This window comes from Syngnathus scovelli, chromosome 17 (genome assembly GCF_024217435.2).
Source record: "Syngnathus scovelli strain Florida chromosome 17, RoL_Ssco_1.2, whole genome shotgun sequence".
Taxonomy (NCBI): Eukaryota; Metazoa; Chordata; class Actinopteri; order Syngnathiformes; family Syngnathidae; genus Syngnathus; species Syngnathus scovelli.
Genome location: NC_090863.1, coordinates 10,288,175 through 10,308,083, shown reverse-complemented (window position 1 = coordinate 10,308,083; position 19,909 = coordinate 10,288,175). Strand labels below are relative to the sequence as shown.

General features: G+C 40.1%; 1 protein-coding gene across 5 annotated transcripts in view; it reads right to left on the bottom strand.

The window, feature by feature from the left end:
- Positions 1-19,909, bottom strand: part of slc6a9 (solute carrier family 6 member 9) — a 33,646-nt gene that overhangs the window by 7,380 nt on the left and 6,357 nt on the right. For 3 of the 5 annotated variants that reach the window (XM_068648648.1, XM_068648649.1, XM_049747542.2), the window contains exons 3-7: positions 2,830-2,986; positions 2,127-2,258; positions 1,279-1,546; positions 618-750; positions 355-489 (exon numbers count right to left, since the gene is read on the bottom strand). In XM_068648648.1, the coding sequence (XP_068504749.1) occupies positions 355-489; positions 618-750; positions 1,279-1,546; positions 2,127-2,258; positions 2,830-2,986 (825 nt within the window). Of the gene's footprint in view, positions 1-354; positions 490-617; positions 751-1,278; positions 1,547-2,126; positions 2,259-2,829; positions 2,987-6,811; positions 6,893-12,767; positions 13,056-19,909 lie in introns of those variants that run through there. The other 2 variants (XM_049747541.2, XM_049747544.2) reach the window with 2 other exon arrangements.

Sequence of the window (19,909 nt, the reverse complement as noted above, 5' to 3'; positions counted from 1 at the left end):
TCAAGCAAAACATTGAACAACTAAAACTATTGTTTCCATTCAAGTCAAGTCAAGTCAAGTCAAGTCAAGTCAAGTCAAGTCAAGTCAAGTCAAGTCAAGTCAAGTCAAGTCAAGTTTATTTGTATAGCCCTAAATCACAAACAGTCTCAAAGGGCTTCACATGGCCAAAATTGACAATTATTCTCAAAGCATCCCCTGATCTTAAGCTCCCAAAAGGGCAAGGAAAAACTCAAAAAAACCCTGCCAGGGGAAAATGAGAAACCTTGAGAAGGGACCACAGATGGAAGGATCCCCCTTTGAGGATCACCAAAAATAGTATTCAAAAATACTAAATAATAATAATAAAGAATATACCTTTGCATCCAGGACCTTTTGCCACTGAGGAGTCAAGTAATACATGATGCCATCAATGGCTCCATCCAGGGTAATCCCACGGATAAACAAGATGGTCAAAACAACATATGGGAATGTGGCTGTAAAGTACACCACCTGTAAATGAATACATGACTTCAGTAAAACAACAAATCCACAAAAAGGTCATTTACTTGCTTGGCCTATTTTCATCAGTTACAACTTTGACCTCTTAGGTTAACCATACCCACAAATGTTTGACTGACCTTTCCAGAGGATTTGACGCCCCTGATGAGGCAGAGGAAGACGACTACCCAGGACACAGCCAGGCAGCCCAGGATGGGAAGTCGCACTTCTCCAAAGGTTCCAATGCCATCAGAGATGTCCAACACATAGTGTCTGAAATAAACACAAGGGCCTTTTTACAAGCATGTCCAAAATCCCTCTTTTTTATTCCCTCTTTTTTTTTGCTGTCTGAACTAAACCTTGATCGATTTTTGCACCGAGGATATTGTCAAGCAGCAGCACCCAAAATTTGCATAGTGGCCAAAACACTTTCTCCCCCCAAAAATATACTTAAAAAACGTAAAAAAAAGTACGTACTATGTAGCATATTCCGATCGATGGGGAATGTCCTGCTTATCAATCATGAGGCAGTTCAAAATTGATGAAAAGGTATTACATTTCCAGGAATTGAGTCCGAATATTTGATGTTTGTTGTATATTCGAACTGACAGGTGTGAACTGACCTTGTCCAACAGGTGCCTCTTGGACCTTGAACGCAACGAACCCATGTTCAAATAATGGAATTGCACAACTGATCCTCCAACTGCATACATTCATATACGCGCGTGTGTGTGTGTGTGTGCGTGTGTGTATGGGTGGTCAAGATGGTCACAATGTACCCAAAGTTCACCTGTGACTTACTTCCAGTATTCTTCACTGGGGCTGGTTCTTTTGGTGCGGTTCACTATCTCACTGACCCCTTCCACCATACTGCGAGTAGCATTAGCCACGCTGGCGTTGCCATGGGGCACCACGCCGCTGCAGTCGGGCGTATTCCAGGGGTTGTTGCAGTATGTCCATGGCAATAAGTTTGTCATGGATGTGAAAAAGTAGTAGAAGGCAATGCAAATAACCACATTGTAATAGATCCCAATATAGGTCGACACCACCATCATGCCGTAGCCCACACCTGCAGGGAAGCAGATGAAGTAGATCAGGGGTGTCAAACTCATTTTTTTCACGGGCCGCATTGTAGTCATAGCTTCTGTCGGAGGGCCATGGTGACTGTCAACCCAAATAAATGTATGAGCACCTCATATTATATACAGTAAAAGCTACAAAATAAACTGACAAATAACTCATTTTCAAATCAGACTCCTAATACGGGCCATAATTACCATGATAAAAATGGATCATCACTTTGGTGACTCAAACTATGTATCAGATTAAAAAAAATTTAAAAACTGAATTCATGTTGAACAATGTGCACTTTGAATTGCTTTTGTGCTTTTCACTTGGGACTTAAACGATTGCGCTTGTTATGTTTGAAGTGGAATACTACGTCAACATAACTTTGGACTTTGCCACACGATGCTGCTTTGACCCATCATCATTACTTACTTTCCATGAATCCTATTTTTGACTAACTTCCACAAACCATGGAAGGTTGTTTAAAAACAGACAAAAACAGATTTCCAGGAGTTCGTTTCAATCACCTGTATCATGAAATTTAGAGGGATAACATGGGCCTCTCATTCAAATACACAAACCTTTGAACATTGGACTAATCTTCCAGACTCCCAGACACCCTTGGCTGGCAAACTGCCCGAAGGACAATTCAAGGAAGAAGAGTGGAATGCCACAGAAGACCAACATGATAAAATATGGGAGCATGAAGGCACCTGGAGGAGGACACGGGACAGTCAGGATTTAGTCAACACATGCTTGTAAAGGAAAGAAGTCATATGAGGTCATATGAGGCAGCAGGTACATAAATTGTAAAACATGCTCTGTACCCATTAGCCCTTGGACTTGAAGATCACATCCTTTTACAGAGGTTAGAGTATGTCATTGGTATCAAGTAACCCATCCTAAATTGGTTTGATCACTTTCAGTTTGAAAATAACGGGAATTAAGACCTAGTGCATTTAAACATAGTCATCATGATTGAAAATCGTAGATAAGGACTAATGCTCCAGTGAATTTAAAAAATAGGCGTCATGTCAAAAAAATATTGCTAAATGGACGTGCATGCATGACTTACATTTGAATGACAAGTTCCTAGTTCAATTTCAATCAATTATATGGACGTAAACAGAAATTGTACATCACACCTGATATCAGCACAGATGTTCAAAACAAAAATGTAAAAAAATGGTCTCCAAGCATTCCTCTTTATCAGATTCACCCTGGTCGGTGAAACATTTATTATTCACCATTGGATGCAACGGTTATTTGTGATGTAATGCTTACCTCCTCCATTTCTGTAGCAGAGGTAGGGAAACCTCCAAACATTTCCCAGGCCCACAGCATAGCCAACACTCGTAAGGACAAACTCAATTTGGTTCCCCCAGTTCCCTCTCCGGGAGTTTTCATCCCTTTTCACCGGCTCACCTGGAACTGCTCCATTCTGCAAAAAAAAGACACATTGAAGGTTAGCTCATATGGCAGCCAGTTGTACAAAAAAAAATTTTTGTACTGTAAAACAAATTCATTTTCATTTGCAGGATTAGCATGAGGTGAATGCACTGGAGCAGACAGGATCTAAAGTGAAACCCTTACCGCCTTAAGAGGAGCCCATAAGCATTTGGTCTTGTCGTCCCAATTTCAAGCTTCTTCTGCCCTTTCCTCCCTCCCTCCTTCTATCATTCCATCTGTTGACATCAGATGGTCGCACTCTCTCACTCCTGACCTGTTCTGTAACCTCAGCTACACTGCCGTGAAAACGTATTTGCCGCGTCCTGATTTCTAATTTCTTTGGCATATTTACCACAATTACATCACGAGTCAAAATAAAAATTGTAAATGATGATTTTATGTATTAAGGTGAAATACATATCCATGTATATATGGCACTATGTAAAAGGAAAAAAAGGATCTCTGACCTGATAATGACTTATGCCACACAAATAAAATCAAGTATTTGCGATAACCATTTTCTCATTGAACTACTGATGACTCATCAGGAGCAAATGGGACACTGGCATGGTGATCAAAACCAGATTCTTCAGATTGGGAAGATAAATTAAATCATTCCATCCATTTCCTAAACTGCTTATCCTGTTCAGCGTCGTAGGGAATTGGATTTGGATCTGATTTAAGCAGGAAACCAGATTACACCCTGGTTAGTCGCCAAAGTAACACAAGTGACATAAAAACAGACAACTATTCACACCTTCACTAAACTAAATTAATGTGACCTGCACGAATGTACACCACAACGCTTGCTAAATAAAATCCTAGATATTAGCAATTAGGTGAGACTTGATTAGTAGGCCAACACGATATTGTCAAGTGGCGCTGAAGATCAACTGAGAAGCAAAATGAAAGAAGGAGACAATCAGCTGGACAGCAAAATAGCAACAAAAAGTAAACAGCGGGAGTTTTTGTGGAGTCTTTTGAAACTGGCTGTGCTTGTATTTGTCAGAAAACTAAAACAAAGAGCCAGCATCCCGTGATCTTCGAACAGGTGGCACACACAGGGAGCAGAGCAAATAAGCGTTGGTGAGGATATTGCTCAAAATTAAAGCGGTCACAGCAGAGTGAATGTGCTCTTGCAGCGGTTCACATATTTCCCTGACCCAAGTGTAAAGTTGATTTTGGGAAGAGAGAAAATACCAGAGACAGACTCTGTACACAGCTGTGTGTGTTTCTTGATGCAAGCGATGCATATTGTACGTCTGATTTGGTTATCAGCAACCAGGTGTGTACCTTCGGACGATATACACACATGGACAAAATAATGTGTTACCTGAGGCCAACGTTTCGGATGAACTCAGCAAAGGTTATTGGAAAGTTTACAGAGTCTTATTGCTTTGGTTTCCCTCCATTGACGAGATTAAAAAAAGATCATTAAAGGATACAGAGAATAGGTGGCATTATAATGTGTAGCATTTAATTATATTTAAGATAACTATGTATTTAAAACAAATACCGTATTTTCCGCACTATAAGGCGCACCGGATTATAAGGCGCATAGAATAAATAACTTAAGGTTGCTCAAACGTTAATGCAATCACAATATAGTAACACTTGAAATAGTGAAAACAATAACAATATATCAATAACTCAACGTTGCTCAAACGCTAATATCACACAACACACAAAATAAACAAGTAAAGCTTACTTTAATAAGTTAGTCCTCATCCACGAATCCATATTGGTCCATATATAAGGCGCACCGGACTATAAAGCGCAGTCGGCTTTTGAGAAAATTTGAGGTTTTTAGGTGCGCCTTATAGTGCGGAAAATATGGTAATATGTTGAATGTTATGAATTGAAGGTATGTTCAAATGTTTATAATTTGAAATCTATCAATGTTAAAAGAAAGTGATGATTTACTCCAGGGGTAAATCAGATTTACTTCACTTTTTATCTGGACCCATCGGCAGACCACAAACTTTTAGTTTCTCATGACATGTTCTCTTACTTAAGTGACCCTGATGTCTCGAGCCAGGTGTTGTGGCCCATGGTGTTGGCTCCTGTGAGCTGTGTCAGACAACAGTCACTGACTCAATTTCTGTCACATGTTTTTTGGGACCATCTGGGCTTTATGTAAGACCACACATGGCCTTGCCTTTTTCACCCCCCACTTTTAGCGACTTTGCTCTATTTTCAAGGTCGCTTTTGAGTTACTATTTACTTTTTTGAAGCACATGTACCGTACATCTGTCACTTTGGTGTCCCGGCTTTCAACACTGAAAGAGTTATATCGGTATTCATGTTTACCCACAAGTCTACTTTAAAACGGGCATGATGATCTGACAAAAAAGTGCCCAAAAGATGCCATTTTGGGAATCCTGTATCTCAAACAATCCTGCATTTATATAATACACATTGTAAAACTAAGTACAATGTTCCCACACTATATTGCGGTTCGCCTTTCATGTTCTCGCTAATTACTGGATTATTAGGCGTCAACGTATCATTTAATTATTTATTTATTTTACAATTTAAAGTGTAAACAAGTGTTAAGAAGGAAGGGAAGTATTTAGGGGTGTTTGTAACATAAATCCTTCAGAAAAATTTTTTTGTTCCCCTCATCCTGTCCTCCGGCACATGATCGTCCTGCTCCATTCCGCACGTGACAACACGTATTATTTTGCAATTAATGAGCACGCCTCACTTATTCAAAGCGGCACCCGTAATCCTCCCTCGACCTATGCGGAATTTAGTAAACATGTCCGTTTGCAATGACTGAATTCACTCAACCATCATGGGACAAAAAGCCCACCGGATCCCCCAAAAAGAGACTTTTCAAAGCTCTCTTTATGAATGAGCTGTGAGGTGAGAGTAATAGGCCTAAAGACAGTGTATACTGTGGCTTCTCAGTCTGCTACCATTGGGACCACATACCAAAAGATTCCGTCTGACAGAGACTGAATCAATCCCCCTTGCACGGCTGAATAATAGCTATAAATGAACAAGGTGTCAGGCACGGAAGTTTGGAAAATGATGTCCATAGTGAGTTATTCATCTAGAAATTGAAGACCCAACAACATATATTATTTCCGTTTCTTTGCATTGCTGTAACAATGAAAAATGTTTGCTATTTAATTTATTCACTGCCAACCCAGTTAATAGATTTGACATATGGGACTGAACGACTCATAGATCATGGTTAAACCGGGGGCAAAACAGAGGGGAAAACATTACATACATGTTTCTTGTCGTGGGATTATAAACTTTCAATGGCCTTACACATGGGAGGCTGTGGGCAATGTTTCCCAGCATGCATTGCGTTTTACGGTATTTTATTCATTGAAATGTGAGTACTATAATTTTCTGAACATGTTTATTGAGTCTGCTGTTTATGTTGATGTATGAGTAAGATAATGAAGGGAAAATTGAGCCTTCTATATTATTAAGTGTAGGACAAAAATTTACAACTTGCATGAAATTTTTGGCTGGGAACAATTACTTGGCTCCCATGTCAACTAGGAACAAAATGTTGATAGTTATGTCAAATAAAATTATTTTTTTTGCTGTGGCCCGCTACATTGTTTTGAATTACCGTCAGGTCAATGTTGCCACCACCACTGACCCTGATTGCTGACATACATAATGTGCCTGTAGAGGAACACACAATTAGAAGACACAAAAGGATGATCAACAGCAATCTCAAATACTTGGTGGAGATAGTAGCAGTGATTATTTATTCAGGATTTTTTTCTGATCTTTCATTCCATTTTCTTACACTTTTTGGGATATCCGCTTTGTCATTCAGGTAACTTACCTTGACATGATGTTCCATGATGAGGAGCTTGCAATCAGTTTCTAACAGTCCAAATAATGTATGACTGGCCAACTTCACTTACTTTCTAATACTAATAGGACTGAACACAACTGCTGAAGTTCTTAAATACCTCCCCTTGGGGAGGGGGGTTGGGGACTAGTTATGTCTATGTCTCTCTGTCTCCGAAGAGAGAAACGTGGTTGTGAAAGGGGTGTGGCTAAGAAGCAAAAGGAATGGGGGTTGAGGTTACGGTTGTGAGGGGGGCGATCATTTAATGTTCAAGATAATTACATACAGGATTTTTTTTTTTTGGACTTGGACAACATGAGTTTCATGTAAATGTGTTATTTTAATGAAATATAATTTGATCAATGATTGAAAATCACCTAATTTTACTGATATTGATAGTTTTCAAACGCTAATAATTGTTCTTAAAAAAAATCGAAAGCATTTAACAAATTTTGATGCCAACATGCATGTCTTTACCTTTATGCATCACAAATAAAGTTTGAAACATGGTTTTTCTCCTATGAGTAAATATGACCTTTCCATTAAAACTAACGCAAATGCATCTTCAGAGTTCTTTGGCCCATCTTTTTCACTCAAGCTACGCTATCTTCATGCACAGCCCAAGTCTAATTGCACGCATGGGTGGAGGTTTTTTTCTTTTGGTATTTTTGCAGAAGGGCGCAGTTAGAAATGGGCGTTTGTGCCATTGTGAGAGTGAACACAGCTAAATTCACTCTTATATTCGTAATGAGGATCTCCACTTACAGATGATGTAAAATTGGCCTCTGCCAACTGACAACCAACCCCACATATGCACACACACACGCACACACACACATACACACACACACCACACACTAGCTGTGCTACAATCAGGTGGGTCCTTTAAAGAATAATATTATTATTATAATATATTAATGATAGTATAATAATGGATTTAAAGATTTAATCTGTAAAATGATTCAAAGTGTTTGATGCACGTTGCTGTTCTATTTTTGAATGAAATATGATGACATCGACCAAATAGCAACGGAGGGCTGAACCTGCCTGCCTGTGCCTTGCTCAAATTTAACAAAATCACATTACACAACCTGCGCTTGGTCTAAAGTCAAATCTACTTTCTATCACCCAATTGTAACGTGCGCTGGAGATCCGTAATAAAAAAAAAAAAAATTCTGGTTCTGATGGAATGTCCAAAACGGTGCAGCAAGGTCTGTCAAATTCTTTTGTCTTCCCCAATACACAAGGCGTGTATTTTAGTAACCCATCACTATTTCTTCTGTCATTAACTATTTCCTTCACTATGAATAACAAATAATTAATTCATCAAAAAAGGCTTTTAGCTTGATGTTTCAGCATGGGAAATAATCAGCAATCTATGTGTGTTCCATGCAAAGATGCAAAATAGACAATCACACACACACATTCATCCAACAGATACACTTATCTGCAGCTATCCCTTATTGTAGAAGGACAACAATTTATCACAGCGTTGAGGATAATCTCTAAATCTAATCCTGTTTCTTTAACAGAGACGTGTGTCAACATGAGATTGAGCAAATAAGGAATAAAATGAGATGGCTCATGAGAGCTGTTTGAGAAAAAGAATGATCAGCAAAAACTAGAAAATAGAAACATTTAAGACTGACAGAAACAATCAGACCGCTACAACAATGCGTATCCCGTTCTGCAACATTCCCCTCCCTCTTGCTTGTTCACTCGTTTGCTTCACAAGTTTACTTATGCGTAGGCCTTCATTGGGTATGGCTGTCAAGTGATGCGCGAGACTGGCCCGCGGAGTTGTTGGCCCTCGCAAGCTGTTCACCTGCATCCCCCTCCACACCCACAACACACACACATGCACATGCAAACACACATAGCTTTCCTCTTATCATGCATGCGGTGCCCCATTATACGAGTAGTGAAGCTGAAATGTAATTGAAAATGTGCTTTATGGCTTGCTTTGCCAAGTAATTAATTTACAAAGATTAAAAGCTACTTGTTTCCAGTCTATAAATATGCTAAATTTCTGTGTTTTTCTTTTGCTCTTTGAGACTTATTCAGACAAAACTTTAAATTCAAACTTGCGTTTGTGGGATATATACACAATCAGAATGAGAGATGGATGCACAGGCAGAGGGAGGATGGACGGATGAGCAAAATTATTGTGGGAAATAAAACACTTGATGTTACAGGAACCATTAAACCAGGCCTTTGATAATTTAGCCTCCCTTCAATTCCTTTAAAATCAGGGCAAGAAAGGCACAGACAGTGTTTGCAAAAGCCAGAAAAAATTGACTGGGTTCGACAGGAGATTGGCATACGCAAAGTATCTTTATAAACTACAAGAAATCTATGAACTCTTAACTAGGTACCACATGTGATCAAATTTAACAGGAAATCAGTTCTGCTGTTCAAAGGTAGAACATTTTAAAATAGAAAATAATCAATATGACCATTCATGCACAGCTAAATGTATTGTAAATATGCTGGAGGTGCTGTGAACCCGGAACTTAACTTGAAGATCAGACAGAAGGTTAAAGCCACCATCGGAAAATGACGGACATTTCCAGCTCTACTTCAAAGTCAAGTCAAAGTCAAAGTCTCCTTTATTGTCAATTCCTCCGCATGTCAAGACACACAAAGAGATCGAAATTACGTTTCTCACTATCCCAGGGTGACAAGACAGAGTTCACAACGCACATACAAGTAAACAACACAGGAAAAATAACACAAGAAGTCAACATCAATGAACAATAAGCGTGATAGCACGCTAGCCGCTCCCGATACGTAAACAGTCGTAAATAGAAAGTAGTAATAGTAAGAAGTAAACCATGACTAAGTGCAGCTAACTTCAGTTGATAGACTGAAGGTTGCATAACTGATGTATCTACATGAGAATTAATTTAGGGCAGGCAAGTTTGCTGTAGAAAATGAAAAAGATTTCGATTGAGCAACTTTGAATGTCGACATGGCTACAAGATTTTTTATAAGCCAGAGTTTACTTTGTTTCTGTTGGCTCTTGATTTTGAAAAGGTTAATTTCTCAAGGTCCATTTAAAAAAAATGGGAAAATCAATAGAATATTACCCTGAAGTAACTATAATTGTTTCCTTGTAAAGAATAAAAACAGAAGTTGGTAAAACCTTTTTAACGAGCAAAGGCGCCGGTAGAAGATGAGTGCATACAATTTGAAACCTCCCAACCAGGGACAGCTCCAGGATTTGTTTTCTCTCCTTAGGCTAACGGGGGGCTTGACTGATACATAGGGGGGGCTTAGAAAATCTTAAATAAATATATTTTAGAATATCAAATAAAATGCTGGCGGTTCTTAACAGGGCTGGAGGCCCGCCGAGTGCAGCGCCACATCTCTGCCTCCAACCCACACTTTTAAATGATTCATATACAATTTGGAAGAACAAGTAGTTGTTGCACATGTGCAAGTATGGCATGGGATCTACCTTCAGAGCATAGCATTTAAATTTGAGAATCTGGTATCACATGAATTATCGCTAAACCCTTGATGAACTGCAGGATGACGGGCGAAAAATGCCCATGTGTGTTCGTATGGTCGACATATATGCAGCCCAATTGTAGGCACACCAAAATGGATGAATCCCTTGAAAAATAAATGTACTTTTCAACACAACAAGCCTCATTATCTTCTTGGCACGTCAATGCGTAAAGCAGAAAATCTGCTTATGTACAAACCAATAATTTAGGTCAGTCTGCTAAAGATATTCCCTTTTTTTCTTTTTCAAATTGGCTATGATCATGCGTGTCGCTAAAAATATCAAAAATCATTGAATACAAATAAATGTGCAGCGAGTATAATAACACAATAAAAATAAATGTGTCATTTCCAGAGGGACTTAAATAATACATTAAATAAACTAAATGAATAAAAAATTAACTTCATCTTATATGACTGGAAGTCAAAAGTAATAACTGAACAATTGACTCTGCTACTGTTCTTCAGTTCTAATGACCTCATCCGTTATTTTATTCCAGGGAGAGCACGTCAGAACTGATCAAAATTGCTCACTTAAATTAAATTCCAGTCCGTCTGAAGTACTAATTATTTCAATTAGTAGTCGAGCATGTCAAGAAATCAGACAAACTTAGACAGTTGTCCCAACACCTTAAGTTCAGTCAACCACTGAGAGGAAAGACATAAATACTGCAGTATTAACTGATGAAGGAATTTGAATCATGTTTACAGTCAGCAGGGTAGCTAGATAAATTGCATGTCGATTTTTGGAGGCAAATTACTTTAATGAACCGATGACTTTTCAATGACTGAGGCGGCTATTCACATATTTCAAGTTCCAAACAGATTTTAATTTCCAATTCTAAACAATGCTCACAATCGCAAATTGCACAGGACCGATCGGAGAAATAAATTATAATACTGATATTCCTAATCTTTTAATCAATGAAATTGGTTCGTGAAGGACTTTCCTATTTGAGAACCTGTGTATAATAACTTAATCTCTTAAACTTCCATATTGCTTCTCCTGACAAGAGAAATCCTGAAATGAATGAGTCAATATTATTTAAACATTTGAAATATTCGGAAAACAAGAATCAGATAATTTTCTAGGTATTGAGCAGGTATAGTGCTTTGAGCCCATCTGATTTTCTCAAACTATAATTGGTAGGCATGTGCACCTAGTGGGACTGCACTTAGGTTTGATATGAGACGAATGCAAACGGAGAAATGAAAAAGACAAGAGCAATGTTCGGACGGCCCTGTTTGACATGACTGGGGCCAGAAAGAGCCTGACCCACTCTCCACGGGAGTTCTATAGCAGTCATGCCAATAATTACTGGCCACTGTGGATGCCACACTTCTCTCTCCCGATGAATACAATGAGACATGTAATATCCCGTTTAAAACGTGTTGAGTCACTGGATTTTAGTATTTCAACCTTTTGTCTACTTTGAGCATCAGTGAGCTATTTGAATTGTTTGCGCATTTTCAGTAAATGCGGAATGACAGTTGATACTGTCTGGTGGTGCTTCAATATAAACATTCTTTAATTAATTAATAAAAAATAAATAAACTATGTGAGGCTGGTACGGGTGCCCCAAAGCGTGTGTGCAAGTGTGAGTATTCGCCCACAGATCTTTGGCAAGCTGACTCGGTCGACAGTAGCGATCGGAAACAGGAGACAAGCACTTGGCTCAAAGTGTCACAAGACAGCATGGTGAGGTCCCCACACACGCACACACTTTTTGTTTTAACCGGCATAGCATAAATAACCTGTTTATCTTTAGCAGAGCAGACAATTTAATTGTTTCAAAGTCTTTCAAAGTCAGCTAAAGAAAAAAAAAGGCCGTCTGTGCCAACGTGTTTGATTATAGCGGCTTGCGGCTGGGGTGGGCACTTGGGGGCATAAATATCTTCCTTTTCTGGACCCTTCTACTTTTCTACTCTGTCACTCTCATTCACACACACACGGTGGTACGGCCCACTTCCTTACCAGTCCCATCTCTCACAGTGCAAGCCCGGACTTCCCACTGCAATTACTTATAAAAACTTTTCAGGGCCGCCACACGTGGTCAGGTTTTTAAAGAGCTGCGTCCCCCTCCTTACGTGGTGCGGGGGGTATTGAGTCGTCACAGACCCCCTGAATGATCACCGAAAAATAAGGCGGCGTAGACAATAGCTCGTCTTGATGAATTCAATTCTTTCAGGAGCCTGTACCGTTGTCCAGGCAGCTCCGGGAAAAAACAATCGTTTCTTTGATAGTCTAAGAAACGCGCTCAACTTGGTTGCTCCTATAAACTGCCTCTAACCACTTTCAAATTAGGATCTAGACACCTCCGAGCGGAACTGTGCTTTGTAGAAGTTAAACCTCTCATGCTCTATCCCAGTGCCGAGAGTAAAAATGACCTAAGTAGGAATAAGTTAAAACGAAAAGAATGAAACATCTGGAACTGACCTGATCTGCAGTGGAAGCAGCAATGGTGTTCGATTCAGACATGATGTGATGCTGTGATCCAGTGGTGCTACTCAGCTGGACCCTGTAGGTTCCGTCATTCACACCTTGCCTTTCAGGTCCTCCGCAAATGAGAGGGCAGAAAACACAGTATTTGCTCCCTTTTGCTCTGCCTTGATTAATGCTGAATTACTTTCACCTCATTTCATCGGATGGAGCTCAGCTTCCTCTCCGCCTCTCTCACTCATTCGGCATGGTAGCCCACTCTCTCACCCTATCCGCCCCCCATCCCCCTCCCTCCTTCTGTGATCCCAGTTCTCCCTCCCCTCGCCCTCTTAGTTTTTACTCACCCCACTCTCTCTCTCTCTCTCGTTCGCTCATTGATTTACTTTCTCTTTTTTGACCCCTTTTTTCAGTTGTATTTCACCGTTTCAGGAATATGCACCCGCCCTCCGCTCTGCCACATCCACCTCCTGCTTTTTTCCTTCCTCCGCCCTCCTTGCGCAAAAAAAGACACAGGAAACATCCACAGTCTTTCTCCGCTACTTCCACAATGAATGGCCTGTTGTCACTCCAGCACCTTGGCAGAATACATAAGCAGGAGGGGAGGAAGGATGGAGGAATCGGTGTGGTTTGTGTGTTGTGTTGAACTTGTACACTGATTGGCAGAATAAAGTTGGGTCTAGAGCACATATGGGCTGCAGCCAAGCACTTTTTTTTTCCTCTCAGCAGATTAAAGTTAAGAAACAAAAAAGTGACGTCAGACGCGTCTGCCCCCCTTCAAGCTCTTTCTCTCTGTTTCTCTTATTTCTTCCACTTGTTTTCAGAGGCAGCTGCTGCAACTCTGAAGACCACCAACAACCTCTCTTTCAGTGGCACTTGACTCTTCCAAATCCTCGTCTGTCTCTACAACCTGACATTGCCAATGCCCCCCCCCCCGCCCCACCACCAGATACCCCCGCACACCAAACACACACATACAGCCTCCGTCGTACCATACTGAGAGCAGAGCCCTCCTACTTGGTCTGTTTTGTCTCACGTATTGTGCTATTTTGTTACCGTATGGCTAATGTCAGCTTTCAAACAGAGGAAGGCAAATGCAAAAAAAAAAAGTTGGCAAAATTCATTTGCAATTCCGGTGTGAACAAATGCATGAGCTAGGATGCGAAACAAGAAGATGTCTTCCAAATTATCCAGTGACATAGCCCAAGTGATGTCAAACGTTAGCAAGTCACTGGCAAGTGCTTTTGAGGTGTTTAGAAGCACTGGACAATGGTGATTGCAGTTTGAAACCATGGCAGGCTATTCATTCGTGTCCAATTTTTAAAGTCAGGTCAATAAATATTGGGAGATTATCACAAACCTTTTGTTTTTTTCCATTTTCTAGAAATCTCTTGCAAAAGGTTGCTGAGATCCCTCAACATTCACCAATTTCAAGATATCGTTCAAAATTCATCTCACCTATCATCAAGTTGACCTTCTTTTTAATTATTTTTATTTTATTGCTTTCTAAAAAGCATTGTTTAATTATCCAATGAAGCATCATATGAAAAATGCCATCGTCAAAACGTGAAAAACAGAAACATGGCCTAAGCGATAATATTTTTCATATTATAGTGAGTGAATGTTTAGCCAAGCTTTCGTAAACAAACCAAGAGTTAGTCAAAACTTGAGAAACAAAAACATGGCTTACGCTATTAGTTATCACATTCCACTAAGTGAATGTTTAGCCAAACTTTCATAAACAAACCCATGAAAAATACGATGAAAAAGGTATCGTATTAACTGTACTTATTAACAACAGTTTCGTACTGGATGTTCTTTAACACTTGACTGAACACAATAAAAACAAAGATGATGAAAGTACAGGTGACTGTTTTTAAAGGGAAAGTTGGAAGTAGCGTTTAAGAATCAAATGAAAACAATGTATGAATCTGATGATTGTCTTGCAAAAAAATCTCAAAATACAACTAGTGGAGTACATACTTTCAAAACATTTAGTCACTGTTTGTAAAAGGGTAGGACAAAACTACGGAACCATAAATTCTGAACGATAGGGTAGTCTACCACACTGGATGATTTGGTGTCATCTATTAAATATATATCTACTTTTCTACTAAAAACTCAAACTTCAATGAGGCCAACTTGTAGCGACACTGATTATATCTTCCTCAATCTGTATATATGTCCCTTAAAGCAATTAGGCTAATATCACTTCACCTCTCATTTGCCAAGCATGCCTGTGATGAGACCGCTATGTATGACAAAGGACCTTAAGTGAACGAAGCATCCGAACGACTGTTCTCCTTTCAAGAGCGGCTCGCATGATAAAATGGGAAGACAGGAGGGCAGTAGAGTCGACAGAATGACACAAGTGAAGGCAGGCTAGCGTTAGAGATGGCTAGAGTCGTAAGGACACAAATTTGCAGGGTTGAGGTTCAGAACAGGACACGCACTGACAGAGCCATTGAGGGGAATGATAGAACTCAAAAGGCTAGGTCAGCATTGTTGAACATAACAAAAGGGACACAATATGTTAAAGTGACACTGGAAACTGACTGAAAATCTGCATTTCTTGTTTCTGTATGCCAAGCTTCCAGACAACGAAGGGCAGGGGAGGTATAAGAAATCCCGTTCAATGTTGTGAGGATTTAAAAAGAAGCAAATGAGAACATGGAGACTTTGATTTTGGATTCATGTGGAGGATGCTGGGTTCAACTGACATGGTTGCCCACGTAAAAGAGGCATCAAGGGAAAGATGAGATGAAAAAAGTGAACAGGCAGACATTTCCAACGCTTGGTTTAACCTGAAGTTTCCATGATAATTTTTCTACCCATTCCCCGACCCCCACTGCTTTGGCTGGGAGGGCCCCAGCTGTTGGGTCTGTATAAATAGCGTGAGGCTTCGGCCTCGGACCCCCAGGGAGAGCGGGGCTCATCGGAGGGAAAGCAGGGGAACAAATCAGCCTGGAAAAAGCACACGACACACACATTTTGACAAACATATGGGACCATTGCTAGGAATGAAAGCAAGGTACATGTGACTGAAGTTGGACACACGTGGCTGAAGTCACTGTCGCGCTCGTAATGTGCCAAAGGAAGGCAAGGGCAAAAAAGCCATCGTATCTGTCTCGCACTCTTCGACTATGGGGGAAAAATGAATTTGTTTCTCTGTGTAATGATTAAAAGTAGAATATATTAAATATATCCCTCCATCCATCTTCTGAACCGATTATCCTCAAGTGGATTGCAAATCTCCTGGAACCTACCCAGTCTTTGGGTGGTACTGGTCACAACCCAATTGCAGGGGTACATAGACAACAAACATTCGTACTCACATGGTTATTGACGTGTTTGAAGTGGTCACTCATACTACCATGCATGTTTTTGGAATGTGGGAGGAAACCGGAGTACCCGGAGGAAAGCCATGCAGACACAGGGAGAACATGCAAACTCTACACAGGAAGGCCGGAGCCAGGATTGAACCCTGCACCTCAGAACTGTGAGGCGGACATGCTAACCAGTGATCCACCATTACTTATACGATTGTTCGATTCATAAAATAAAAGGTGATTAATCAATTAATTTTGACACCTACGTATGAAATATATTAAAGTACATTTCTACTGAAAGAGAGATAAAGTGTGTGGCGGGCAAAATGTTCTTAAGACTTATTGCTGCAGTGCAACACACAAAGCTAAAACTTGCAATAAATGTAGCAACAGAACTGTGGTGAAACATTAGAAAAGAAAAACATAAATATAAATTTCTCGAGGGCTTTAAAGGTTATCGAGATTAGAACAAGCAGGTACCAGGCGAGTGACAAAAAAAAAGCAAAACTCCGAAGACCCCCTGTGATAACATGAAAATACACATTGGACTTAGTTTACCTTTGCCTGAAAGTGGGTTACCAGGGCCCTCTAGAGAGCCTGGCAGCAGCAACATGGGTGCACCTTCCCATGGGCTCGCTACCTGTCAGAGGAGCTAGGGAGTCAGGTGCAGTGGGACCTGGGTTGGTAGTCTTGTTATTTCAATCATGAGCTGCCCCTAAGCATGTGGAATGTAACTTTCCTGGCAGAGAAACCGAGCTGGTGTGTGCAGTCTAGAGGTTCTGGCAAGTACTTGGGCCCTCCTACATGGCTCTAGAACCAGTCCTCTTGAGAGGTTTATTCTACTACCCGGTGAGTGGTGTCTGCACACAGGTGTGTGGATACATAAAGGCTCCCGGCCGGCTGGGTGTCACAACGTTAGGGTTTACCCAAGTGAAAGAAAATGTAGCATCCCTTCGCCTTCCGGTAACTTAATGGTTCCTTACTGTTGTCAGTGCCTATGTGCAAAGAAAATACCAAACCATTTCTGAATCTTTGATGGGGTTGCTAAAGACCACTCCTTCGTTCTGCTTTAGGGACTTGAATTCTCACATGGACAAAGACAATACAACCTGGAATGGCAAAACTGGTATTGTAAGTGGTTTGAATTTAAGGACCCCGACATCATCTTGACATACGGGTGTGATGTCCTTGGACAAGACATCAATACTTTGAACTGCTCCCGGAGAGTTTAATTAGCCCACTAGAAGGAAATCTTAGATATTTGTTTTCCTTATCTGATTAAAATACCCAAGGCAGAAAGGAACTGTCTTTACCCTCACAGTTACCTCTGACCCTGACGGCAGCTTGTGTTTGCTTTCCGTCCTTACTGGTCAATCAGGTGGGTGAGATCAGATACACAAATCACGTTGGACTTTTCAACCCCCAAATGACCGCACAGCACTTTCTCTCTTCATTCACATCTGTTTGTTTCGCCCTAGAGGCAGTCAACACAGTTGTTGAGCACTGCTGTTAACTGAACTGGCTGACAACTCAATATGTCTGTTGCATAATCACAAATTGGAAGGAAGATATAGCAACTGTCGAATTATACCTGCAGTGAGTGTACACTAAACACATGCAGTACACTTGCTAAATATACACTATATCTTATTTTTATTTCTGTATTGGTATGCAAAAAAACTATGTTTTATATCCTGCGACAGATTCTAGCGATACAGTTTATTAAGTTGTGATTTTAATTTGTCCAACGTAGCTTGTGGAATAGTCACAAAAATGTGTTGGAATCTGAAAAAAGGCTTGTGTGTGTTGTCGTGCACTTGATGTGGGTATTTTATCTGTCCGTGTGCATTGTGACCCTGGGGAGGTTTAAAGCTGTGGGTTTCGCTATTTCTTTTCTTTTTCCTTCCACTTCACAGCCTACAGCACACATTAGCCACGGTGCCCCTGGGATACACTGCATGCCCGTGCACACACATACACTAAACATACACACAAAAGTGCACGAGAATTGTGCAATTACAGCCTTATAAAAAATCATCTGGAAAAAGAGGGCAGCCGTGAGTCATTTTGATAAAAATGTGGCCTCTGACCAAATGACTTTGTGTTTAACTCCACCAACCCGCGTATTTAGTCAGGCTCAGGTGTCCTTATTATAAGCAAGGCACATAATTTCCCCTGGAAAACGGCTCACCGCTCCACTGTGAGTAGGATTACTTTCTTTACAACTATAGTAAAATGTGGACACCAATGTGTGATGCTCATGGCAATACACTTTTATATTGTGAAAAGATTTTATTATTATTATTAAGGTGCCAGCTGAAATTGAGGGTCAACTCAGTTAAACTCACGTAGCCAACATAGGATAATTTACCGGTAGAGTCTGCAATTAAATGTATTTTGCAATCAAACACAAGCATAAGGTGAAGTATAAGGACATGCAATCAGCCAAAATTTCATATTTAGTTGTTAGCATTTTCATGCCCTTTTTTCCTGGGCGATAAAAAAATGACATCAGGGTCTTTCAAGCCAGGTGTGCTATATCTTTCGTCTATATTTCAGTTCTGCAGAAAATGAAAAAAAAAACTTCCGTTTAATCCTCTTTCTCCCCTACTCACACATCTCTATACATCTAAAGAGGCAAAAAGTAACCAGTGAGTAACAAAAGAAAAAAACGTGACATCTACCCATCCCATAAAGGCTTGTGCCAGTGCACCATCTGCTCATCTGTTCAGTGGAAGTGGTGGCTTCCAGAGCAGTCAAAGACACCAGTGTAGGAAGATTGACGGTGTGCGTGTCCCTTCGAAACAGGAATTAAGTTTGGGCCAACAGAAAAACGGCAGAACTCTACTAGCCAAGCAGGAAGCGAGTGCCTTGTGTGTTAACAAGATTTACAGTGATGGGTCTATCCACCAACCATTTGTAACAGTATAAATTAATCCAGCCAGGGTGGAATAAGGTACTACCGAGAACAGGACTATCTAACTACTACCAAATAAAAGTAAATTAATCAGGTAAATTATTTTTTTATGTAACAAATGCAGTAAATATACAATATGTGAAAATGCAAATGAGAAAGGGGAAACAGAGAGAAGAGTGGAAAATAAGACAATCAATGCCGTGCCAGTTGGTGACAGGAGGGCAGGCACACACACACACACACACACACAACAGTCAGACACGCTGAACTTTGATAAGGCATTTACTTAGGGAAATTCAATGATTAACTTATTTACCCCCATGCACACACACACAAACAATAAAAAATACTTAAAAGTAAACTTATTTTTTTATGTCTCAATTATCTTCATCTCAACATATCAGATGGATTAGCAGCAAGGAGGACACATTATGTTGACTATATTTCTAACCCCTGCCTAATGGCAGGTACTCAACTCTGGTGTAGACAAAAAATTACCTAAATTAGAATTATTAGGACAAAAGTATTGGTACAGAGGGGGCTTTTCTTGTACAGATGCAGTTTCATTACAAAAATCTATATATATTTTATTGATCATCTTTCATTATTTGTTGTATTATTTTATAGCTTTTTGTGATTGAGTTCATAACTGCTGTTTTTAAGTTTATCTTTGCTGAGAGGATTCAGCTCAGTTAATTCTAATCATTTGTGTTTATGAACTGATTTAATTACAGTTATCACCTGTGGAAATATGTGGAAATTACTCTCGCGTCGATTTCTAGAAGGTTACTGGATTCTCAGGACTTTATAACTATGCCAGAGATTGTGGTTCAATCGTCCGCTCCCACTCTCAAAAGGCTCTGAAAGCAGAAACCTTATCTTCGGGTCTCCAAGTA